This window comes from Salvelinus sp. IW2-2015, linkage group LG32 (genome assembly GCF_002910315.2).
Source record: "Salvelinus sp. IW2-2015 linkage group LG32, ASM291031v2, whole genome shotgun sequence".
NCBI lineage: Eukaryota > Metazoa > Chordata > Actinopteri > Salmoniformes > Salmonidae > Salvelinus > Salvelinus sp. IW2-2015.
Genome location: NC_036871.1, coordinates 28,259,010 through 28,281,261, shown reverse-complemented (window position 1 = coordinate 28,281,261; position 22,252 = coordinate 28,259,010). Strand labels below are relative to the sequence as shown.

The 22,252-nt window shown below is 45.4% G+C and overlaps 1 protein-coding gene across 2 annotated transcripts in view; it reads right to left on the bottom strand.

The window, feature by feature from the left end:
• The window catches only part of agap3 (ArfGAP with GTPase domain, ankyrin repeat and PH domain 3), a 325,912-nt gene that overhangs the window by 25,599 nt on the left and 278,061 nt on the right, over positions 1 to 22,252 (bottom strand). For both annotated transcript variants that reach the window (XM_023977106.2, XM_023977105.2), the window contains exon 13: positions 17,395 to 17,556. In XM_023977106.2, coding sequence (XP_023832874.1) covers positions 17,395 to 17,556 — 162 coding nt within the window. The remainder of the gene's footprint in view (positions 1 to 17,394; positions 17,557 to 22,252) is intronic.

The window sequence follows — 22,252 nt, the reverse complement described above, 5'->3', positions numbered from 1 at the left end:
TAATACATTGTTCATCAGGCTTTATGGAAATGTCACCTGTCATCTGCCTGGGCAAGGGCTTTGACACAACATATGCTATAACACATGTCATAATGCCTCCTCCGTTCACAAGTAATTCATTAAGACGATGATAATACAGTAGAAACTGACTGATGTAAATCTTCTAGTCCTCGGCACATGCTTGATCTCAAAGACAAATGATTTGTAATTACCTAATTAGGGCCAAGCAAATATAGCAGGCTCATTTGCATAAAGCATGTTTCCCTGCCTCCAGCCGGAGACTGGAGAGGAGACTAGTCACAATGGGAATGGGCTCCTCCAACACAACTCTCATCAGCCCTCTCTTTGCACACCCAGATTTGATGTTCTAAACAGAGGCAAACCAGTCTCGTATAAACAGGTCAGAATTTAGGAACATGCGATTCCAAGACTGGTTAAAGCAGAGGTTGTGTGTGCTGGGTTTGGGAGGGACACAATACTGAGCTTTTATTTTGTAGACACTGGACATTTAGAGGTTGGGGGGCGTGTACTCATTGGTCCCTCTGTCTATACAGAACCTGATTTAGCTGATTTGGATCTGAGTGTGGAGACTAAATCAATCCCAATTCTCTAGTGGAGGGTCTCCTCTTCAGGGGGAAAGCTATAATCCAATTAGCTCGACACCAACTTCAATTACCTGATTTAGTTTGAGACATCAACTACATGTCACAGAATCAATAAATACCTCAGAGTGTCTTATTTAAATGTAGAGTTAGGGAAAATGTATGTTTAGAAGTCTGGGTTGGGTTATGTTAAAAAGACACTCACTGGTGTAGACTAACATCATCGGAGGTTTATAGTTGTTTTATTGACATCATTTTGGTGTTAATAGGTCCGATTAACCTATCAAGAATAACTTGTTAAGAAAACAGAACAAATGGCAAAAAGTATATAATTTAATAAAGAAATTCAGTCATTTTTGATACATGAAGCCTTTATGTAATGAATGTGTCCTTTCTCCTCCTCAAATGTCCCATCATTTTCCATCTAGAAAAAAAAGCCTGGCATTTAGATATGCAGCCTAGTTTTCCTCAGAGTCCAATGACGTTACACTTCTGCATTCAGCTTCTAAAAACCTGAACAAAGCTAATTATTTCGTTGACTGGCCAGGCAATAAATTGGAGGCATTAAAACACTTTCATTATGGAGATTAAAAAAGCAATGAATGGCTGATTTTTTAAACTGATGAGGATACTTGGGAAAACAAATCTAGCTCTTCATGCGTGGAACAGACCAGTACATGCAAGACATGAGCACTTAAAAGGCCAAACAAGCTGACAAAAACATTGACCAAACCAGATACTAGAATAGGCAAAGCCCCTATTACCCATTGACGTGAACGGGAATATCAGTTCTAATAATTATATATCTATGGTAGCGTCATAGTATCAGAGTGACAACAGTAGTATCATAATATGCTGATCGAGTTGGTTGATATGGCTTTTTAATGCAGGATCTGTCACAGCCTCACTGGAGAGGTAATTCCATTCTGTGAAAAGTCAAAGTCATTCTGTACCATGTTAGCACAACGATTAAGGTCAAAATGTCCTCCTCCAAGACGATATATACCAGGAGTGAACAATACAATGCGGTATTACTGTTGCTATTTCAAAGCCATCTGCTACCATGATGATGACAAAGACAGCTAGTGCTCCTGATGTTACCCAATGGGTACAGTTAGCACACAGCTAACAGAAGAAAGCATGTGGGGATTCACGCACACATTAACACCAGCAATTAGCATTAACCCTGTGATCTGATCATATAATTGATCCAGCAGCTACACAATCAACAAGTTATTTCCAATTAGATGTGTACAGAGACAGGGCAGTGGGTGGACATGGAGCAACATAAGCTAAACCCAATAGGAGGGAACAACTGCTACTGTGAGGAATCAGGAGGTAGATATGATGATTACCTTAATTAACATATAACACAAAAAATAAATGAGAGCCTAATGGCTGTGGTGGAGTGAAGCGAGATAAGAGAAGGCATCTTCTTCTACAATGTCTGTCCTCCTGTCCACAATTTACCATGCATCATAAAACTGTTAGTTAGAGGGCTTTTAAGTTCATGGTTCATCAGTCTGAATGCCTTTCAACAACAACAATGACATAAAATGTATAAATAATATAAACTGCAGATTTGGTCAATTAAGATAGACACTAATTTGTATCGTTAGATATTTTGAAACAATGAGATCAGGCCTCTGAGCATAGATATTTAGAGATCATTGGTCCACGTTTGATGCTGAGCTGTCTCTACTCCTAATGACTGTCCCTCCACTCCACAGCAGATGGTCCACTGGGAGAAGTGGGGAACGGTGGACCAGATTAGCACCACTGGGGTTTGGGCTGGGTCCAGCTGAGCTGTCTACGGAAGGCAGGGCCAGGGAGGGACACATCTATTCTGCCTCACACTACCTCTCTCTTGAAAGATTGATTCATTGACCGCCTCAGCAAGGCCTAAAGGTGTGAGTGTGTATGGTGTGTGTGTGTGCACGTGTGTGCATCATCATCGACACTGATGGACAGCTAAGAGTACTTGGACGATACAGTATATTGTAGACGGAGGTGGTTGGTGCGGCATGACATCCAAGGTATTTTTTTATATGTACGATGGTATGTACAGTATGATGTGTTGTGTGGGTCGCATGCAAAAGGCGGTCAGTTAAAGAAGTGCTCTCCGTTCCTGTGAATTAACCAGCAGTTGGGAAGTGCAGGTCAAGGCGGTGCCATCTGTAAATGTCACAGGCACTGCTTGCTCATTTTACACATCATTAAAGCCATTATTCCTAACCTGTATCAGAGCAATCAGGAGCAGGGCATTACTGAGACACACACGGGCCCCGGGGGAACCGCACCACACCAAAACTCAGAGAGGGAGAGAGGAGGAGAGAATACACGCTCTCCATCTCTCTGACACAAACACACACAGGCGCGCATAGATAGACACACATGCACGCACAAGAACAACAGGGGCACGCACGCGCGCACACCCACCCACCCACCCACCCAACCACAAACTACAACAACCTAACAAACACGCACAAAACCAACACTCGAGCCACAACCTAATAGCAAAACTACACTTAGTGATACGGCAAGTGAAAAAACTGTCAATTACACAATGTATCTGTGGACAGTGTGTAGTGTATAGAGCCGCCCATATGAGAATCTTGTAATTCCTTTTTCTCCAACGTGCGGTGGATGGTGTTTGGAAAGCTGAGGAGCGGAGGAGCCATTACCGTAGCTCCTCTGGGCTCCAGGGACAGCTTTGGGAAATGAGACACGGTACAGACCAGGGAGGGAGTCAGTGACAAAACAAAGTATTTAGATAAACATCCACCATTAGCATAGGGTTGTTAAACCTCCATTTCCTAATCCTCTGCTGGACTCCAGAGGATATTAACCCTCAATATACTGAGGTGGAGGTAGAAATCCGGGACACTCCATTTAGTATGATACACTATAAACTCAGCAAAAAAAAGAAACGTCCTCTCACTGTCAACCGCGTTCATTTTCAGCAAACTTAAAATGTGTAAATATTTGTATGAACATAACAAGATTCAACAACAGACATAAACTGAACAAGTTCCACAGACAAGTGACTAACAGAAATTGAATAATGTGTCCCTGAACAAAGGGGGGGTCAAAATCAAAAGTAACAGTCAGTATCTGGTGTGGCCACCAGCTGCATTAAGTACTGCAGTGCATCTCCTCCTCATGGACTGCACCAGATTTGCCAGTTCTTGCTGTGAGATGTTACAACGCTCTTCCACCAAGGCATGGAATGGCCCTACCCCTCACTCTCCGATGCAACAGGTCCCACACGTGCTCAATGGGATGGAGATCCAGGCTCTTCACTGGCCATGGCAGAACACTGACATTCCTGTCTTGCAGGAAATCATGCACAGAATGAGCAGTATGGCTGGTGGCATTGTCATGCTGGGGGGTCATGTCAGGATGAGCCTGCAGGAAGGGTACCACATGAGGGAGGAGATTTCTTCACCTGTAACACACAGCGTTGAGATTGCCTGCAATGACAACAAGCTCAGTCCGATAATGCTGTGACACACCGCCCTAGACCATGACGGACCCTCCACCTCAAAATCGATCCCGCTCCAGAGTACAGGCCTCGGTGTAACGTTCATTCCTTTGACGATAAACGCGAATCCGACCATCACCGCTGGTGAAACAAAACCATGACTCGTCAGTGAAGAGCACTTTTTGCCAGTCCTGTCTGGTGGTTGTTGCCGGTGATGTCTGGTGAGGACCTGCCTTACAACAGGCCTACAAGTCCTCAGTCCAGCCTCTCTCAGCCTATTGCGCGCTCCTGGTGCAACTCGGGCAGTTGTTGTTGCCATCCTGTACCTGTCCCGTAGGTGTGATGTTCGCGCAATCCCTCCGTTCGTGAATTGTTACCGATCCTGTGCAGGTGTTGTTACACGTGCTCTGCCACTGCGAAGACGATCAGCTGTCCGTCCTGTCTCCCTGTAGCTCTGTCTTAGGCGTCTCACAGTACGAACATTGCAATTTATTGCTCTGGCCACATCTGCAGTCCTCATGCCACCTTGCAGCATGCCTAAGGCACGTTCACGCAGATGAGCAGGGACCCTGGGCATCTTTCTTTTGGTGTTTTTCAGAGTCAGTAGAAAGGCCTCTGTAGTGTCCTAAGTTTTCATAACTGTGACCTTAATTGCCTACCGTCTGTAAGCTGTTAGTGTCTTACGACCGTTCTACAGGTGCATGTTCATGAATTGTTTATGGTTAATTGAACAAGCATGGGAAACAGTGTTTAAACCCTTTACAATGAAGATCTGTGAAGTTATTTGGATTTTTACGAATTATCTTTGAAAGACAGGATCCTGAGAAAGGGACGTTTCTTTTTTTGCTGAGTTTATATACAAAAGTATGTGCACACCCCTTCAAATTAGTGGATTCGGGCATTTCAGCCACATCCGTTGCTGACAGGTGTATAAAATCGAGCACACAGCCATGCAATCTCCATAAACAAACAATATTAGTCACATGTGCCAAATACAACAGGTGTAGACCTTACAGTGAAATGCTTACTTACGAGCCCCTAACCAACAACGCAGATTAAACAAATAACAAATAAAAGTAACAAATAATTAAAGAGCGTCATTAAAATAACAATAGCGAGACTATATACAGGGGGGTACCGGTAAAGAGTTAATGTGCGAGGGCACCGGAAAGTTGAGGAAATATGTACATGTAGGTAGAGTTATTAAAGTGACTATGCACTGATGATAACAACAGAGAGTAGCAGCGGTGTAAAAGAGGGGGAAGGGGGGGAAATGCAAGTTGTKWGGGTAGCCATTTGATTAGGTGTTCAGGAGTCTTATGGCTTGGGGGAAGAAGCTGTTTAGAAGCCTCTAGACCTGGCACTCCGGTACCCCTTGAAGTGCGGCAGCAGAGAGAACAGTCTATGACTAGGGTGGCTGGAGACTTTGTAAATTTTTAGGGCTTTCCTCTGACACCACCTGGTGTAGAGGTCCTGGATGGCAGGAAGCTTGGCCCCAGTGATGTACTGGGTCGTTCGCACTACCCTCTGTAGTGCCTTGCAGTCGGAGCCGAGCAGTTGCCATACCAGGCAGTGATGCAACCAGTCAGGATGCTCTCGATGGTGCAGCTGTTGAACCTTTTGAGGATCTGAGGACACAAGACAAATCTTTTCAGTCTCCTGAGAGGGAATAGGTTTTGTCGTGCCCTCTTCATGACTGTCTTGGTGTGCTTGGACCATGTTAGTTTGTTGGTGATGTGGACACCAAGGAACTTGAAGCTCTCAACCTGCTCCACTGCACAGCCCTGTCGATGAGAATGGGGGCGTGCTCGGTCCTCTTTTTCCTGTAATCCACAACATCATCAATCTTTGTCTTGATCATGTTGAGGGAGAGGTTGTTGTCCTGGCACCACACTGCCAGGTCTCTGACCTCCTCCCTATAGGCTGTTTCGTCGTTGTCTGTGATCAGGCCTATCATCGGCAAACTTAATGGTGGTGTTGGAGTTGTGCCTGGCCGTGCAGCGATGAGTGAACAGGGAGTACAGGAGGGGACTGAGGACGCACTCTTGAGGGGCCCTTGTGTTGAGGGTCAGCTTGGCAGATGTGTTGTTACCTACCCTTACCACCTGGGGGCGGCCCGTCAGGAAGTCCAGGATCCAGTTGCAGAGGGAGGTGTTTAGTCCCAGGGTCCTTATCTTATTGATGAGCTATGAGGGCACTATGGTGTTGAACGCTGAGCTGAAGTCAATGAATAGCATTCTCACATAGGTGTTCCTTTTGTCCAGGTGGGAAAAGGCAGTGTGGAGTGCAATAGAGATTGCATCATCTGTGGATCTGGTGGGGCGGTATGCAAATTGGAGTGGGTCTAAGATTTCTGGGATAATGGTGTTAATATGAGCCATGACCAGCCTTTCAATGCACTTCATGGCTACAGACGTGAGTGCTACGGGTCGATAGTCATTTAGTCAGGTTACCTGGGCACAGGCTCTATGGTGGTATGCTTAAAACATGTTATTACAGGCTCAGACAGGGAGAGGTTGAAAATGTGAGAGAAGACAGTTGCCAGTTGGTCAACACATGCTCGGAGTACATGTCCTGGTAATCCGTCTGGCCCTGCGGCCTTGTGAATATTGACCTGTTTTGTAGGTCTTACTCACATCGGCTGCGGAGAGCATGATCACACAGTCTTCCGGAATAGCTGGTGCTCTCATGCATGTTTCAGTGTTATTTGCCTCAAAGCGAGCATAGAAGTAGTTTAGCTCGTCTGGTAGGCTCGTATCACTAGGCAGCTCTCGGCTGTGCTTCCCTTTGTAGTCTGTAATGGTTTGCAAGCTCTGCCATATCCGACGAGCGTCAGAGCCGGTGTAGTACGATTCAATCTTAGTCATGTTATGACGCTTGCCTCTTTGATGGTTCGTCGGAGGGCATAGGGCGATTTCTTATAAGCTTTCGGGTTAGAGTCCCGCTCCTTGAAAACGGCAACTCTAGCCTTTAGCTCAGTGCGGATGTTGCCTGTAATCCATGGCTTCTGGTTGGGGTATGTACGTACGGTCACTGTGGGGATGACGTCATCGATGCACTTATTGATGAAGCCAATGACTGATGTGGTTTACTCCTCAATGCCATCGGAGGAATCCCGGAACATATTCCAGTCTGTGCTAGCAAAACAGTCCTGTAGCTTAGCATCTGCTTTTTTATTGATCTAGTCACTGGTGCTCCCTGCTTTAATTTTTGCTTGTAAGCAGGAATCAGGAGGATAGAATTTTGGTCAGATTTGCCAAATGGAGGGCAAGGGAGAGCTTTGTATGCGTCTCTGTGTGTGGAGTAAAGGTGGTCCAGAGTTTTTGTCCTCTGGTTGCACATTTAACATGCTGATAGAAATTTGGTAAAATGGATTTAAGTTTCCCTGCATTAAAGTCCCCGGCTACTAGGAGCGCCGCCGCTGTTTTTCACCCGTTTTGTGTTCACCCTTTCCTACAGACCAGGCTCCCAGAACGTGAAGGCAAACGCATTGTCCCGGCTGTATGACACAGAGGAGCGGCCCATGGACCCCATTCCCATACTCCCAGCCTCCTGCCTTGTGGCGCCGGTAGTGTGGGAGCTGGACGCGGACATTGCGCAGGCGTTACGTGCAGAGCCCGCTCCCGTCCAGTGTCTATTGGGCCCACACGTCACCCTCCTCTGGTCATCCTGGGATCGGCCGGACAGTGCGCTGTTTAAGTGGGAGGTACTGGTGGCCTACCTTGGCTAAGGACGTGAGGGTTTATGTTTCCTCCTGCTCGGTGTGCGCCCAGTGTAAGGCTCCTAGGCACCTGCCCAGAGGGAAGCTACACCCCGTACGTTCCACAACGGCCTTGGTCGCACCTGTAGGTGGATTTTCGTACCGATCTCCCCCTCACAGGGTAACACCGCGATCCTGGTCGTTGTGGATCGGTTCTCTAAGTCCTGTCGTCTCCTCCCTCTGCCGGTCTCCCTACGGCACTACAGACTGCGGAGCCTTGTTTATGCACGTCTTCCGGCACTACGGGGTGCCTGAGGATATAGCGTCTGATCGAGGTCCCCAGTTCACGTCTAGGGTCTGGAAGGCGTTCATGGAACGTCTGGGGGTCTCGATCAGCCTTACTTCGGGATTTTACCCGAGAGTAATGGGCAGGTGGAGAGAGTTAACCAGGATGTGGGCAGGGTTCTGTAGTCTTATTGCCAGGACCGGCCGTGGAGTGGGCGGCGTTCGTGCCCTGGCCGAGATGGCACAGAACTCGCTTCGCCACTCCTCCACTAACCTCTCTCCCTTCCAGTGCGTACTGGGGTACCAGCCGGTTCTGGCGCCTTGGCATCAGAGTCAGACCGAGGCTCCTGCGGTGGACGACTGGTTCAGGTGCGCGGAGGAGACATGGGCCGTGCTGTGCCAAAAAAAGGACGCAGACCGTCACCGCAGTGAGGCCCCGGTGTTCGCACCGGGGGACCGGTCTGGCTCTCGACCCGAAACCTGCCCCTCTGCCTGCCCTGCCGGAAGCTGGGTCCGCGGTTTGTGGAGCCATTTAAAGTCCTGAGGAGAGTGAACAAGGTTTGTTATAGGTTACAGCTTCCCCGATTACCGTATTAACCCTCGTTCCATGTGTCTCTCCTCAGGCCGGTGGTGGCTGGCCTGCTCCAGGAGTCTGAGGTGCGGCGGTTCCTCCGCCTCCTCTGGACATCGAGGGGGCCCCGGCGTACTCCGTTCGCTCCATACTGGATTTGAGGCGTCGGGCGAGTGGCCTTCTGTATCTCGTGGAGTGGGAGGGGTACGGTCCGGAGGAGAGGTGCTGGGTTCCGGTCGAGGACGTGTTGGACCCTTCAATGCTGCAGGAGTTCTACCGTCTTCGTCCGGATCTCCCTGCACTTCGCCCTCCGGGTCGCCCGAGGCCGGTGTCGGCGCGCAGCTCGGGGGGGGGGGGGGGGGGGTGGTAACGTCACGGACTTCCGCCGAAGTTGATTCCTCTCCTTGTTCGGGCGGCGTTCGGCGTCGGTCTTCCAGCTATCATCGATCCACTTTTCATTTTCCATTTGTTTTGTCTCGTCTTCCCACACACCTGGTTTCAATTCCATCATTACATGTTGTGTATTTAACCCTCTGTTCCCCCCATGTCCTTGTCTGGAATTGTTTATTGTAAGTGCATGTGCACGTTTATCTGGTGTGCAACGGGTTTTGTACCCATTGATTGTTTGTTCTGATTCCGGTGGTTTTTATTATTAAACTGCTCCGTTGTAACCACAGTTTTTTGCTCTCCTGCGCCTGACTTCTCTGCCGCCAGTATGCACCCCTTATAAGCACGCCACCTTTCTGTTCAAGTGAGCACAGCACAACAAGGTGAGTCTGAAAATGTATTGTATGTTGCTGCAGAAATTATGTAATATGCCAGGGAGATATGTATACTGTAGCTAAGAAAGTAATAATAAGTGTATGTTGTTAGTAGCCCATGTGCCTCACCCTATTAATTTGGTCCCTTATCCCCTCATTATTTAGCCTTCATTGTCTGCTTATATGCCACCTTTATTTATCCTACGGTTCTGACTTGGCGTATAGGGAGTATACTGTAAGAATGGCCCATGTCTGGATTCTGTCGCTGTACATTTCAAAAGTGCAAAAAAAAATTGTTATATTGACTACGTCCGTCCTAGCTCGCTCATTAATGTCTTAATCGAAATTACGAATTGCCTCTTATCCGCTCGTCGTCCCCTTATGCCATAGCTAGTACATCTCAATTGTCAGTAGAAACCACATTTGTTTAAGCAAGTCAGCCATATCAGCTTTTTTAAAAGGCAGTAAATGTGGCTGAATCAACTGTTTTTGCTAGCAGACAAGGCTCCACTGAGGTGGTAAGGTGTTGGGACTCTGCTGTTGAGACAGCTTTATGTAGGCCCTAACAGTTTGTGGGCACCGTTTGTCACCGCTATAGTCCAATTAATGTATTGTTTAGTGTTGTGTACTTACGAGAGTATTGATATTTTAGAAGAAAATAAATCATAGGCTTATTTTTTATTTTTATTTTTTATTTTACCCCCTTTTTCTCCCCAATTTCGTGGTATCCAATTGTTAGTAATTACTATCTTGTCTCATCGCTACAACTCCCGTACGGGCTCGGGAGAGACGAAGGTCGAAAGCCATGCGTCCTCCGAAACACAACCCAACCAAGCCGCACTGCTTCTTAACACAGCGCGCCTCCAACCCGGAAGCCAGCCGCACCAATGTGTCGGAGGAAACACCGTGCACCTGGCGACCTTGGTTAGCGTGCACTGCGCCCGGCCCGCCACAGGAGTCGCTGGTGCGTGATGGGACAAGGTGCGCGATGGGGCCCTACCGGCCAAACCCTCCTTAACCCGGACGACGCTAAGCCAATTGTGCGTCGCCCCACGGACCTCGGCTGCGACAGAGCCTGGGCGCGAACCCAGAATCTCTGGTGGCACAGCTAGTGCTGCAATGCAGTGTCCTAGACCACTGCGCCACCCGGGAGGCGTCATAGGCTTATTTTAACAATGAAAAGGCATTGTCTCAAATTAACTTTCTCTCTCTCCCTCCTGTTTCACACACACCACCGGCCCCTGGCCATTCCCCGCCCTGCTTCAACACTTACCGTCTCTCCCGAGTCGCTAAGGCAGCGCAGCAAACAAGTGTCCAAGTTTAAAGAAAGTAAAAACAATCCATGTTTTTCGATTATCCGGATATGCGAGAAAAAAAATAATGATATTAAATTACTAAATTATTTAAAATGCTCGTCCCTAATATAACCCCTAACACACTGAGGTAGAGTGGAGGACTCTGGGTTACCACTCTGGATATTATTGTATGTACTTTATACCCTAACCTCAATGAGAAAAAGAGTTAGGGTCAGGGCTAGGATAAGCAGTAAAAGGTGTTACTGGGTTACCGTCAGTTGAAGGTGGATGATTATTCTCTGTGGAATGATACAAGAATGTTATCTACACATCAAGGTAGCTTCTGAACACCAACTCAAAGAAGAGTAGTCATTTGCAATGAACATCTCTGGTTTCAAGCCAACTCATTTTCAACCGACTCACATCTAGCTGCAGTTTATAACAAGGCTACCTGTGAATACAAATCTGCCATAAATGCAACTGACAGAACATGGCAAGACATAAGTGTAACTGGTAAACATGAATTTTTTAAAATTATTAGACAAAATCATTTGTGTCTAATCATTTTTCTCTACCACTTAAAACCTCACTGCTGTCCCCCTGACAAGATCAAATGTCCTCATCTATAAAACTGTGAAGGATCTGAATCACCTCTCTTCTTCTCTCCTCATTTCTTCCCCCTCTTTTGCTCTCCATCCCTTCATCTCTGCCCGTCTGTTGCCTCTTTCCACTGAATACGCTAAACCCCACATATCAAACAATGAACATTTGATACACTTTCCTTCTTTTAAAAGAGAAATACATTAATGAAGCCTGACAGTCTGTAGTAATCAGAAGGACCTCCCCCAGAACACAACACTTTATCGCCCATCGATTTTCCAGTGGGTTTTAAAGGCGGGCGGCATGTTGGTGGTGTGCGAGCAGCTCGTACCAAGAGCCCCGACGCCGGGCCGCTGCTGAGAAACACATTAAGAGGCTGTCAGTTGTGTCGCCATGCATCCTGCATCATTCTTTAAGCACATGAGAAGTTCATTACACTGCACACGGCTCTGGCAGTGCAATGGAATATTAGGGGCTGTATCTGTTGTGCACTTCCTCTGAGGAAAGCGTATAGTGGACACGCAGTTGACATGGTGGAAAGAATTCACTCTGCATGTCCTGCCTCTACTATATGCCACTGGAACTGTTCTCGACTAACAAAGGAAGTTAAGGTGACTTTCAATCAAGAGTCAGACTGCTAAATTGACTTCCCTGACTAAAATGGCCCAAAATAAACATTTGACATTTTAGTCATTTAGCAGACACTCTTATCAAGAGTAACTTACAGTAGTGAGTGCTGTAATCTAAGTAACATAATAAACAAATCCCCATCAAAAGCCACCACATCCGCTATGCCACCCTTCCTCATCTGCGGTGGAAAGTGGCCGAGCTACAGCGGTGTTTGTCAGACCATGAGACATCCCGAAAATCGGTCTTCATATAAAAACATCTGTAGCGTCCGAACGAACATGATGGTGGTGTCCGTTTTGCTCTACGTCCCCCACAAGTGTCATGGGACTCGTCTGAAGGTAACTGGTCCTGGTTAAAACATTTTATGGAAGTATGGAGGTAGTATTGTGCCTACCCCCAAAAGAGGCTTAAATATGTGTACAAAAAAAATAATTACCTGAGCTTTCTATATCTCCTAGATATAGGACAATCACTCCAAAAACGTATTCCTTAAGATTCATTTTTTGACAGTATTTTTCGCAATTTATGAATGTGTTATTCAATGCATTTATATGGGCTATAGTAGTAAAGGCCAAATTCAATATTTTATCAAACCATTTTAATATACTTTTTTGATACGTAAAGTGGTCCTACAATTCAAAATCAAATAGCTAAATTATCCATGACCATCTTAAAACAATACCATATGTCAGCTTAGACATAAGCGGCTTAGACTCTTAAGCAATAAGCAATAAGGAATGGAATTAGGACGCATGGTATGTAGGGAGCAACATTTTTTCCTGACCACATGATCTGCCCAGGAAAAACTCTTGACCCAAGTTGAAGTCTATAACTAGGATCCAGAGGTTTTCCTGGGTAGGTCATGTGGTCAGGAATACTTCCCTGGCCCCACTAATTTATAAACATAACTGCCTGGCTAAGATATCTCCTTGGCTACAGACAAGACTTCACAGTAGCAACAGTTTCTCAAGACCCCTTTACACAACCTGTTCTTCCCATATTGACTAAAACGATTGATCACCTTAAAAAGCTCACACTGCTTTGATTTATGACGCTTCACAACAACTAAAACTCAATTTCGACCTGCATTCCAGGGCTCTGATTGCCCAGTAAATGAGATAAACTGATAGCAATTTATTCAAGGATCCAACCTCTCCCTCCCTCTCCCCTTCTTTCAAGAGACACAACCTGCACCCAACACTTGAGTGATTCCYATATTAATATGTCTGTATTCCAGAAGCGTTCAGTAGAACAGACAATCTGAAGCTAATAGAAAATCTCAGAAGAGAGGTAAAAAGAAATCTCTATATATATACACACGCTACCGTTCAAAAGTTTGGGGTCACTTAGAAATGTCCTTGTTATTGAAAGAAAAGCATTTTTTTTGTCCATTAAAATAACATCAAATTGATCAGAAATACAATGTAGACATTGCTAATGTTGTAAATTACTATTGTAGCTGGAAACTGACGATTTTTTATGGAATACCTACATAGGTGTACAGAGGCTCATTATCAGCAGCCGTAACTCCTGTGTTCCAATGGTACGTTGTGTTAGCTAATCCAAGTTTATCATTTTAAAAAGCTAATTGATCATTAGAAAACACTTTTGCAATTATGTTAGCACAGTTGAAAACTGTTGTGCTGATTAAAGAAGCAATAAAACTGGTCTTCTTTAGACTAGTTGAGTATCTAGAACATCAGCATTTGTGGGTTCGATTACAGGCTCAAAATGGCCAGAAACAAAGACCTTTCTTCTGAAACTCGTCAGTCTATTCTTGTTCTGAGGAATGAAGGCTATTCCATGCGAGAAATTGCCAAGAAACTGAAGATCCAAGAAACTAAGCCTATGTAGATATTCCATTAAAAATCTGCCGTTACCAGCTACAATAGTCATTTACAACATTAACAATGTCTACACCGTATTTCTGATCAATTTGATGTTATTTTAATGGACAAAAAATGTGAGTTTCTTTAAAAAACAAGGACATTTCTAAGTGACCCCAAACTTTTTAACGGTAGTGTACAGTCGTGGCCAAAAGTTTTGAGAATGACACAAATATTAATTTTCACAAAGTTTGCTGCTTCAGTGTCTTTAGATATTTTTGTCAGATATTACTATGGAATACTGAAGTATAATTACAAGCTTTTCATTAGTGTCAAAGGCTTTTATTGACAATTACATGAAGTTGATGCAAAGAGTCAATATTTGCAGTGTTGACCCTTCTTTTTCAAGACCTCTGCAATCCGAACTGGCATGCTGTCAATTAACTTCTGGGCCACATCCTGACTGATGGCAGCCCATTCTTGCATAATCAATGCTTGGAGTATGTCAGAATTTGTGGGTTTTTGTTTGTCCACCCGCCTCTTGAGGATTGACCACACGTTCTCAATGGGATTAAGGTCTGGGGAGTTTCCTGGCCATGGACCCAAAATATCGATGTTTTGTTCCCTGAGCCACTTAGTTATCACTTTTGCCTTATGGCAAGGTGCTCCATCATGCTGGAAAAGGCATTGTTCGTCACCAAACTGTTCCTGGATGTGTTGGTACCATTCTTTATTCATGGCTATGTTCTTAGGCAAAATTGTGAGTGAGCCCACTTCCTTGGCTGAGAAGCAACCCCACACATGAATGGTCTCAGGATGCTTTACTGTTGGCATGACACAGGACTGATGGTAGCGCTCACCTTGTCTTCTCCGGACAAGCTTTTTTCCGGATTCCCCAAACAATCGGAAAGGGGATTCATCAGAGAAAATGACTTTACCCCAGTCCTCAGCAGTCCAATCCCTGCACCTTTTGCAGAATATCAGTCTGTCCCTGATGTTTTTCCTGGAGAGAAGTGGCTTCTTTGCTGCCCTTCTTGACACCAGGCCATTCTCCAAAAGTCTTCGCCTCACTGTGCGTGCAGATGCACTCACACCTGCCTGCAAATGCACTCACACCTGCCTGCTGCCATTCCTGAGCAAGCTCTATACTGGTGGTGCCCCGAATCCCGCAGCTGAATCAACTTTAGGAGACGGTCCTGGCGCTTGCTGGACTTTCTTGTGTGCCCTGAAGCCTTCTTCACAACAATTGAACCGCTCTCCTTGAAGTTCTTGATGATCCGATAAATGGTTGATTTAGGTGCAATCTTACTGGCAGCAATATCCTTGCCTGTGAAGCCCTTTTTGTGCAAAGAAATGATGACGGCACGTGTTTCCTTGCAGGTAACCATGATTGACAGAGGAAGAGCAATGATTCCAAGCACCACCCTCCTTTTGAAGCTTCCAGTCTGTTATTCGAACTTAATCAGCATGACAGAGTGATCTCCAGCCTTGTCCTCGTCAACACTCTCACCTGTGTTAACGAGAGAATCACTGACATGATGTCAGCTGGTCCTTTTGTGGCAGGGCTGAAATGCAGTGGAAATGTTTTTTGGGGATGCAATTCATCTAATCACTCTTCATAACATTCTGGAGTATATTTTCAAATTGCCATCATACAAACTGAGGCAGCAGTGTCACGTTCCTGACCTTATTTTCCCTTATTTTGTATTTATTTAGTATGGTCAGGGCGTGAGTTGGGGTGGGTTGTCTATGTGTGTTTTCTATGTTGGGTTTTTTGTGTTCGGCCWGGTATGATTCTCAATCAGAGGCAGCTGTCAATCGTTGTCCCTGATTGAGAATCATACTTAGGCAGCCGGGGTTTCACGTGTGGTTTGAGGGTGTTTGTTGCCGTGTGTTTTTTAGTGTTTTTTCACCACACGGTACTGTTTCAGTTTTCTGCACATCGTTTATTGTTTTTGTATTTCAGTGTTCAGTTCGGTTTTAATAAATCATCATGAGCACTTACCACTCTGCATATTGGTCCGATCCTTCTCGCCTCTCCTCGTCCGATGAGGAGGACGAAATAGACAATCATTACAAGCAGACTTTGTGAAAATTAATATTTGTGTCATTCTCAAAACTTTTGGCCACGACTGTATATTAAAACAAAGAGTAAAACTTTATGAATCCACATGTTTCCATTGACACCACATGCTGACTTCCATTCCATTGACACCACTACATGCTGACTTCCATTCACATCCATTGACACCACATGCTGACTTCCATTCACATCCATTGACACCACCACATGCTGACGTCCATTCACTTCCATTGACACCACCACATGCTGACGTCCATTCATATCCATTGCCACCACACATGCTGACATCCATTCACTTCCATTGACACCAACCACATGTGATGACTCCCGCATTCACATATCCATTGACACCACCGACATGCTGACATCCATTCACTTCCATTGACACCACATGCTGACTTCCATTCACATCCATTGACACCACACGATCACTTATCCAAAACTAGAGCAGAAAGTTTGTCATTTTAATGTGGACATGTGGACTAATTATTGATTTCAAGCTATATGGGACAGAACAAAAGGTTGAGAATGACGTTGAGATGGGCTAACTCATATTGCCCTCAATGCAATGTGTCGGAGGGAATCCACCCAGCCCCCTAATGTTAGCCATCACTCATTCAAGCCCCTAAAACCGTTATTGGAGTGATTCTGACAGTGCTGGTCCATTAAGGTCTAAATTCTTTCTTGGAATGCAAGAGAGAATTCGATTCAGTATAGGGCATTATGGACAAGCTTACTTAGGAACAAATGAGGGCACAATCATGGTGATGTGAATACGGCCTACATGTTATATACTGTCAAATCAATACTCCTACGGAAAACAGGGGTAAGAATTATCCAAGTTGGCCGAAAGAGACCAGATAGAGAAACACAATGAACTCACTCACCTACCTTTGACATTGAAACTAGTGTACCAACATATCAACAACAACACTTACCACCGGTGCTTGTGATCTATGCTTGAAACGATGTGGTCAGTGGTCTCATTCAAACTAGAAGGCAGTCTCATTCAAACTAGGAGGTCTGTCAGCGACACCATGGTAAAAGTGTAATGATTATAAATACTAAGGGTCATTAAGGAGGCGTCGGTGCCAATGCTGTCGATATGCAGCGTATCAATCATGTTGATTGATCATCTCTGGCTCCAGTGACATCAGTTTTATGGCCTTAGAGACAGGAGGCTGTGTTTCACAATGCCATCCAATTAGAGCTGTCCATTCATCATCAGGCTGGAGAATCATTATTAATTGAGCAGAGGGTTGGCTGCCACTCCATTGCTGAGTGGAGAAGAGGAGATCCACAGCTTCTGGAGCTCAGGGCGGTTGGTTCTTCACACTATGGCTAGATGGGGAGAATAAGGGAGGCTATACATGGACTTGCACTGGAGTCCAGTACGCTAACCAGATTTACTATGTTTGCACTTGTTTGTTTTTGTTGCAGTTTCAGAATATGTTGCCATTTCAGACTGTTTTAAATGTTTATGCATTGTTGCAGACTGTTTTGACGAGTTTGCAGAAGGAGCGTCTTTTATAACTCCTGTGTTAACTCCTGACTTACCTTCGTTGCCTGTAGACGGTCCGTCTGGCTTGGTGATGCCTGTGCTCTTTTTCCGTCTGTGTCTCTTGCGGTTGGCGTGAGGCGAGGGGGGAGGCTCCTGCTTAGGACTGGTGGCACTGCCCACCCCAGAGCTGCAGGTCAGGGGCTCGGCCATCCCGTTGGCTGGAGAAAGAGAGAAACACTGATCAGTAAAAGATATCACGATCAACTGTACTTTTTGACATGCTATGTACAAGATGTTTAATACTGTGTAAACACACACAGAAACATACTACATTTGCAAGTTTAGAAGGGAAAGACAGAAGGATATGAATCATGAGATATTGACTAGTGATGATGTACCATAATCTAAAAAACACCATACAGTGGTAATTCATACCCTGATACCAACAAAATGAATGCAAAGTAATCGCAATAAAAAAGATGCCAACCCAAAACTGAGATACTAGCGGTCCAAAAGTATCTGTACTGCTGTGGCTTTAGAGCGGATGAAGGAAGAACAGACAGGTATGGGGGCAGCTCAGCAAACAAATGGTTAGTTAGGTTAGCCCCAGGCCAAGCTCTCTAGACGACTGTCAGTGAGTGACAAGGGACTAAGAGCCAGCTTTGTTTCTGGTTGCCTAAGTGATTTCATAAATGTGATATTTAACCTGCACCACTGTTGGGCAAAGAGGAGATAGAGGGCTGAAAAGATGGAGGAGTGGGTACGGGTGGGGGGGTCAACTTGCCATCTTTCTGGTCTCCTGACATTTGACATCACTTTCCCTCTCCCCCTCAGGATGCCATTATGAATCTGGGGAGAGGAGAGATGGGGGCCAGGAGCCTTGGGGGCCGGTGAGAGGCAGCGATGGCCAGTCCATGGGCCCCATATTGCTCTCCTTCTGCCACCCCGTGTGGAGAGCAGGCAGCCTCCTCCATTGTCTCCCATCAGAAGTTCATTGTAGTGTGGCAAACTCCATTCATTTTCCTCTCCCTCCGCACCGTCCCAGCCCCAGGCACCAGGAGCGGAGGGCGGTAGGACAAGAAGGAAGGGGACTCGTATCAGGGATTATTGCCGTTGTTGTTGCACATACTCTAATGCCGCCACTGTCGCTGGCTGTGCCATTAGCCACTAGTGTACAACATCAGTTGTTAGGCCTAATTTGGTCATTACCTTACGGGAGATGGGGCTATGTTGGAGGGAGGAGTGGGATGTGGGATGGGCTCAGCAGGAGGTGGAGGATGCTTAAGTGGAGGAGACTGGAGCTCTTTAAAGGCCCCAGGCAGCCTGGTTGGAGCGTGGGCATAAAAATATAGGAGCCAACACACTATAGGCGTACATCTGTTAATGCGGTATGTATAAATGCTGTTGGATTTATCAGAACAACATTATAATTTACATTTTTAAAAGGAACCATACATATTTTGTACACTCGTAGTGGAATGCATATGTTTATCTTATTTCACATGAATAAGCAGGTTTTCATCTGTAACGATCGTCTGTGGTGGAAGAATGATCGGACCAAAGCACAGAGTGGTAAGTGTCCATGTTTTAATATAATCCACTGAACACGACAAAAAATACAAAATAACAAAGTAACCTAACCGAAACAGTCCCATGTGGCATGAACACAGACACAGGAAACAAACACCCACAAACCAACAGTGAAAACAGGCAACCTAAATATGGTTCCCAATCAGAGACAATGCAAAACACCTGTCTCTGATTGAGAACCATATCAGGCCAATTGACAAACCTAAACATAGAAACACATAACATAGACTGCCCACCCCAACTCACGCCCTGACCAAACTAACTAAAGACAAAACAAAGGAAAATAAAGGTCAGAACGTGACATCATCTAACCATTTCATGTGGATGAATTACCTGACGCATAAATAAAACTCACGACAGGCCTAATTGAAACCGCAAATTTGTCAGTAAAATGTCCTAATGTCGATAAAACAAAATACGTTAGACTGGGTGATCATTTTTTGGTCTGTAAAATAGATTGTGACAATTCCAGTGGAAATGCATTTATGCGTAACATTTTTAATAATAACCATCATGTCAAAGTAAACTTGGAGTCACACGATGATATGTTACGTTCTACTACCACCACGACGTGGAAAAACATGCTGAGTTTATAGGCAGATGAAAACTTAACTTATGGTGGTTAAGTGCATGGTGATGAGCTTCAAGCAAATTTCCCAAAAATATCCAGGGTATTATTGGTGATTGTTGCTTGGCTGCCAATGATCAAATAAAAATGATCTTGCTCTTATCCATATGTCATCATATAATCTACCCTGTCCACTTTATCAGCGAACGGTTGTCTAGAGAGCATGCACCAAGATGAGATTGGGCAAGTATGCTATCTATCGCAACAGTTTTTGTGACAAATCTATCGGTAGAGTTGAAAATACGATGGAAACACATTAGCTCGTTTTTTTATTCAGTACATGGAAACCTAAGCGTAAAAGTGCTTTATGTTCACTACGTCATCACACACAGCTTTTATCAGCAACAAGTCAGTTTGATGGAAACACCTCTGGTGGAAAAATTTGCATATGTTTTTTTTCCAGATTTTTTAATATTCGTATGCAAATCGTTGTCAAAATGGATGCAAACCTAGCTATTAACAGTCAAATGTGGACACATTTATATAGGAGATACAAAAAAAGGCTATTGATTATCGAAACTTAATGGACGCCGCAAGATCAATAAGCATATAGTGAATTTGTGATGCTTAGTACTGGCCTAGCCTACCAGAACCCTAGTTCCCTCCCTCCTTCTCTCCTCTCCTCACCGGTTGGTTTTGAATGGCAGCACAGAGGTAAAGCCACACATGTAGCCGTGGCGTGGCGTGTCGGGGCGTCTGTTTCAATTTCCCTGCTTCTCCCACAAAAGCCCCCGAGACCAGTCATTAGCTGGGTGCAGACAGCTGGGGGCACAGGGGTCCACAGAGTACCTTCTCCCCTCCCCTCCTCCCTCTACACCCCCTCCCTCTCTACCTCTACCCCAGTGTCTGTCCCGCCAGCACAGCTCTGTATGGCAGCTCGGAGCGGAGAAGAAGGGAACGGAGAAGGGTCCCGAACCCTCCAACCTTGTCCTCCTCTCGACGATGACAGGCAGCATTTGTTTAATGTGGCTTGAGGTGAGAGTGGAGAGCTCCCCTTTGGGGACCCGTCGTGTCATAAACACTTCTAATTATCAATTTTCTGCCCCTAATGTTGTGGAACATGACCCATGATCCTCTGCTCCGCCTGCACCCAAAACATGGGTTGTATACATTAGGGCACACCGTAGCAAGACGTTTTGCAACAGAAAATGAATATGAAGGTTTCTTGTTGGACATGTTCAGCTAGTCCCTCCATGTATCTATCAGTTTGCTTCCGCTTGGTGGCTAATTAATAAGACTAGGGTGAAGAGAAGACATACTGTACCTTCTTTGTTCTTTTTCTGTGGCTCAGGCTTGTCATCGCTATTTCTTTTTCTAACACTGACTGAGTAGGTGAAAGATGGTAACTGCCAAAGTGTAAGTGGAATGGACATTGTGAATAAACCAGACTATATCTGTTCAGCTATTGTACATCGAAAGTACTTCTACATCTATAGTGAAGCTAAAGTAKCTCCTTACCATTGGAGTCATGCAGTAGCATTACAAAATAATGTAACACCATTTGGTAATTGTGTGTAGATACACTACATGACCAAAAGTATGTGGACACCTGCTCGTTGAACAACTAATTTAAAAAATCATGGCCATTAATAAGGAGTTMGCCCCCCCTTTGCTGCTATAACAGCCTCCACTCTTCTGGGAAGGCTTTCCAATAGATGTTGGAACATTGCTGTTGGGACCTGCTTCCATTCAGCCACAAGAGCATTAGTGAGGTCAGGCACTGATGTTGGGCGATTAGGCCTGGCTCACAGTCTGCGTTCCAATTCATCTCAAAGGTGTTCAATGGGGTTGAGGTAAGGGCTCTGTGCAGGCCAGTCAAGTTCTACGACAGCGATCTTGACAAACCATTTCTGTATGGACCTCGCTATGGACGTTGCTACCTTACTGGWACTAAGGGGCCTATTCCGAACCATGAAAAACAACCCCAGACCATTATTCCTCCTCCGCCAAACTTTACAATTGCCACTATGTATTGGGGCATGTAYCGTTCTCCTGACATCCACCAGATTCGTRCGTCGGACTGCCAGATGGTGAAGCGTGATTCATCACTCCAAAGAACGCGTTTCCACTACTCAAGAGTCCAATGGTGGTGAGCTTTACACCATACCAGCCGACACTTGGCATTGTGCATGGTGATCTTAGGCTTGCGTGCGGCTGCTTGGCCGTGGAAACCCATTTCATGAAGCTCCCGAAGAACAGTTCTTGTGTCGACGTTGCTTCCAGAGATAATTTGGAACTCAGTAGTGAGTGCTGCAAACGAGGACAGTAAATTGTTACACTCTTCAGCACTCGGTGGTCCCATTCTGTGAGATTGTGTTGCCTACCACTTTGCGGCTGAGCCGTTGTTGCTCCTAGACATTACCAGTTGACCGGGGKAGCTCTYGCAGGGCAGAAATTTGACGAACTGACTTGTTGGAAAGGTGTCATCCTATGACYGTGCRACGTTGAAAGTCACTGAGCTCRTCAYTAAGGCCATTCTACTGCCCATGTTGGCTATGGAGATTGCATGGCTGTGTGCTCGATTTTAAACACCTGTCAGCAACAGGTGTGGCTGAAATAGCCGTATCCACTAATTTAAAGGGTCCACATACTTTTGTATATATAGTGTATATACTGAGTGTACAAAACATTAGGAACATCTTCCCAGCATTGTGTTGCACCCCCGTTTGCCCTCAGAACAGCCTCAATTTGCCGGG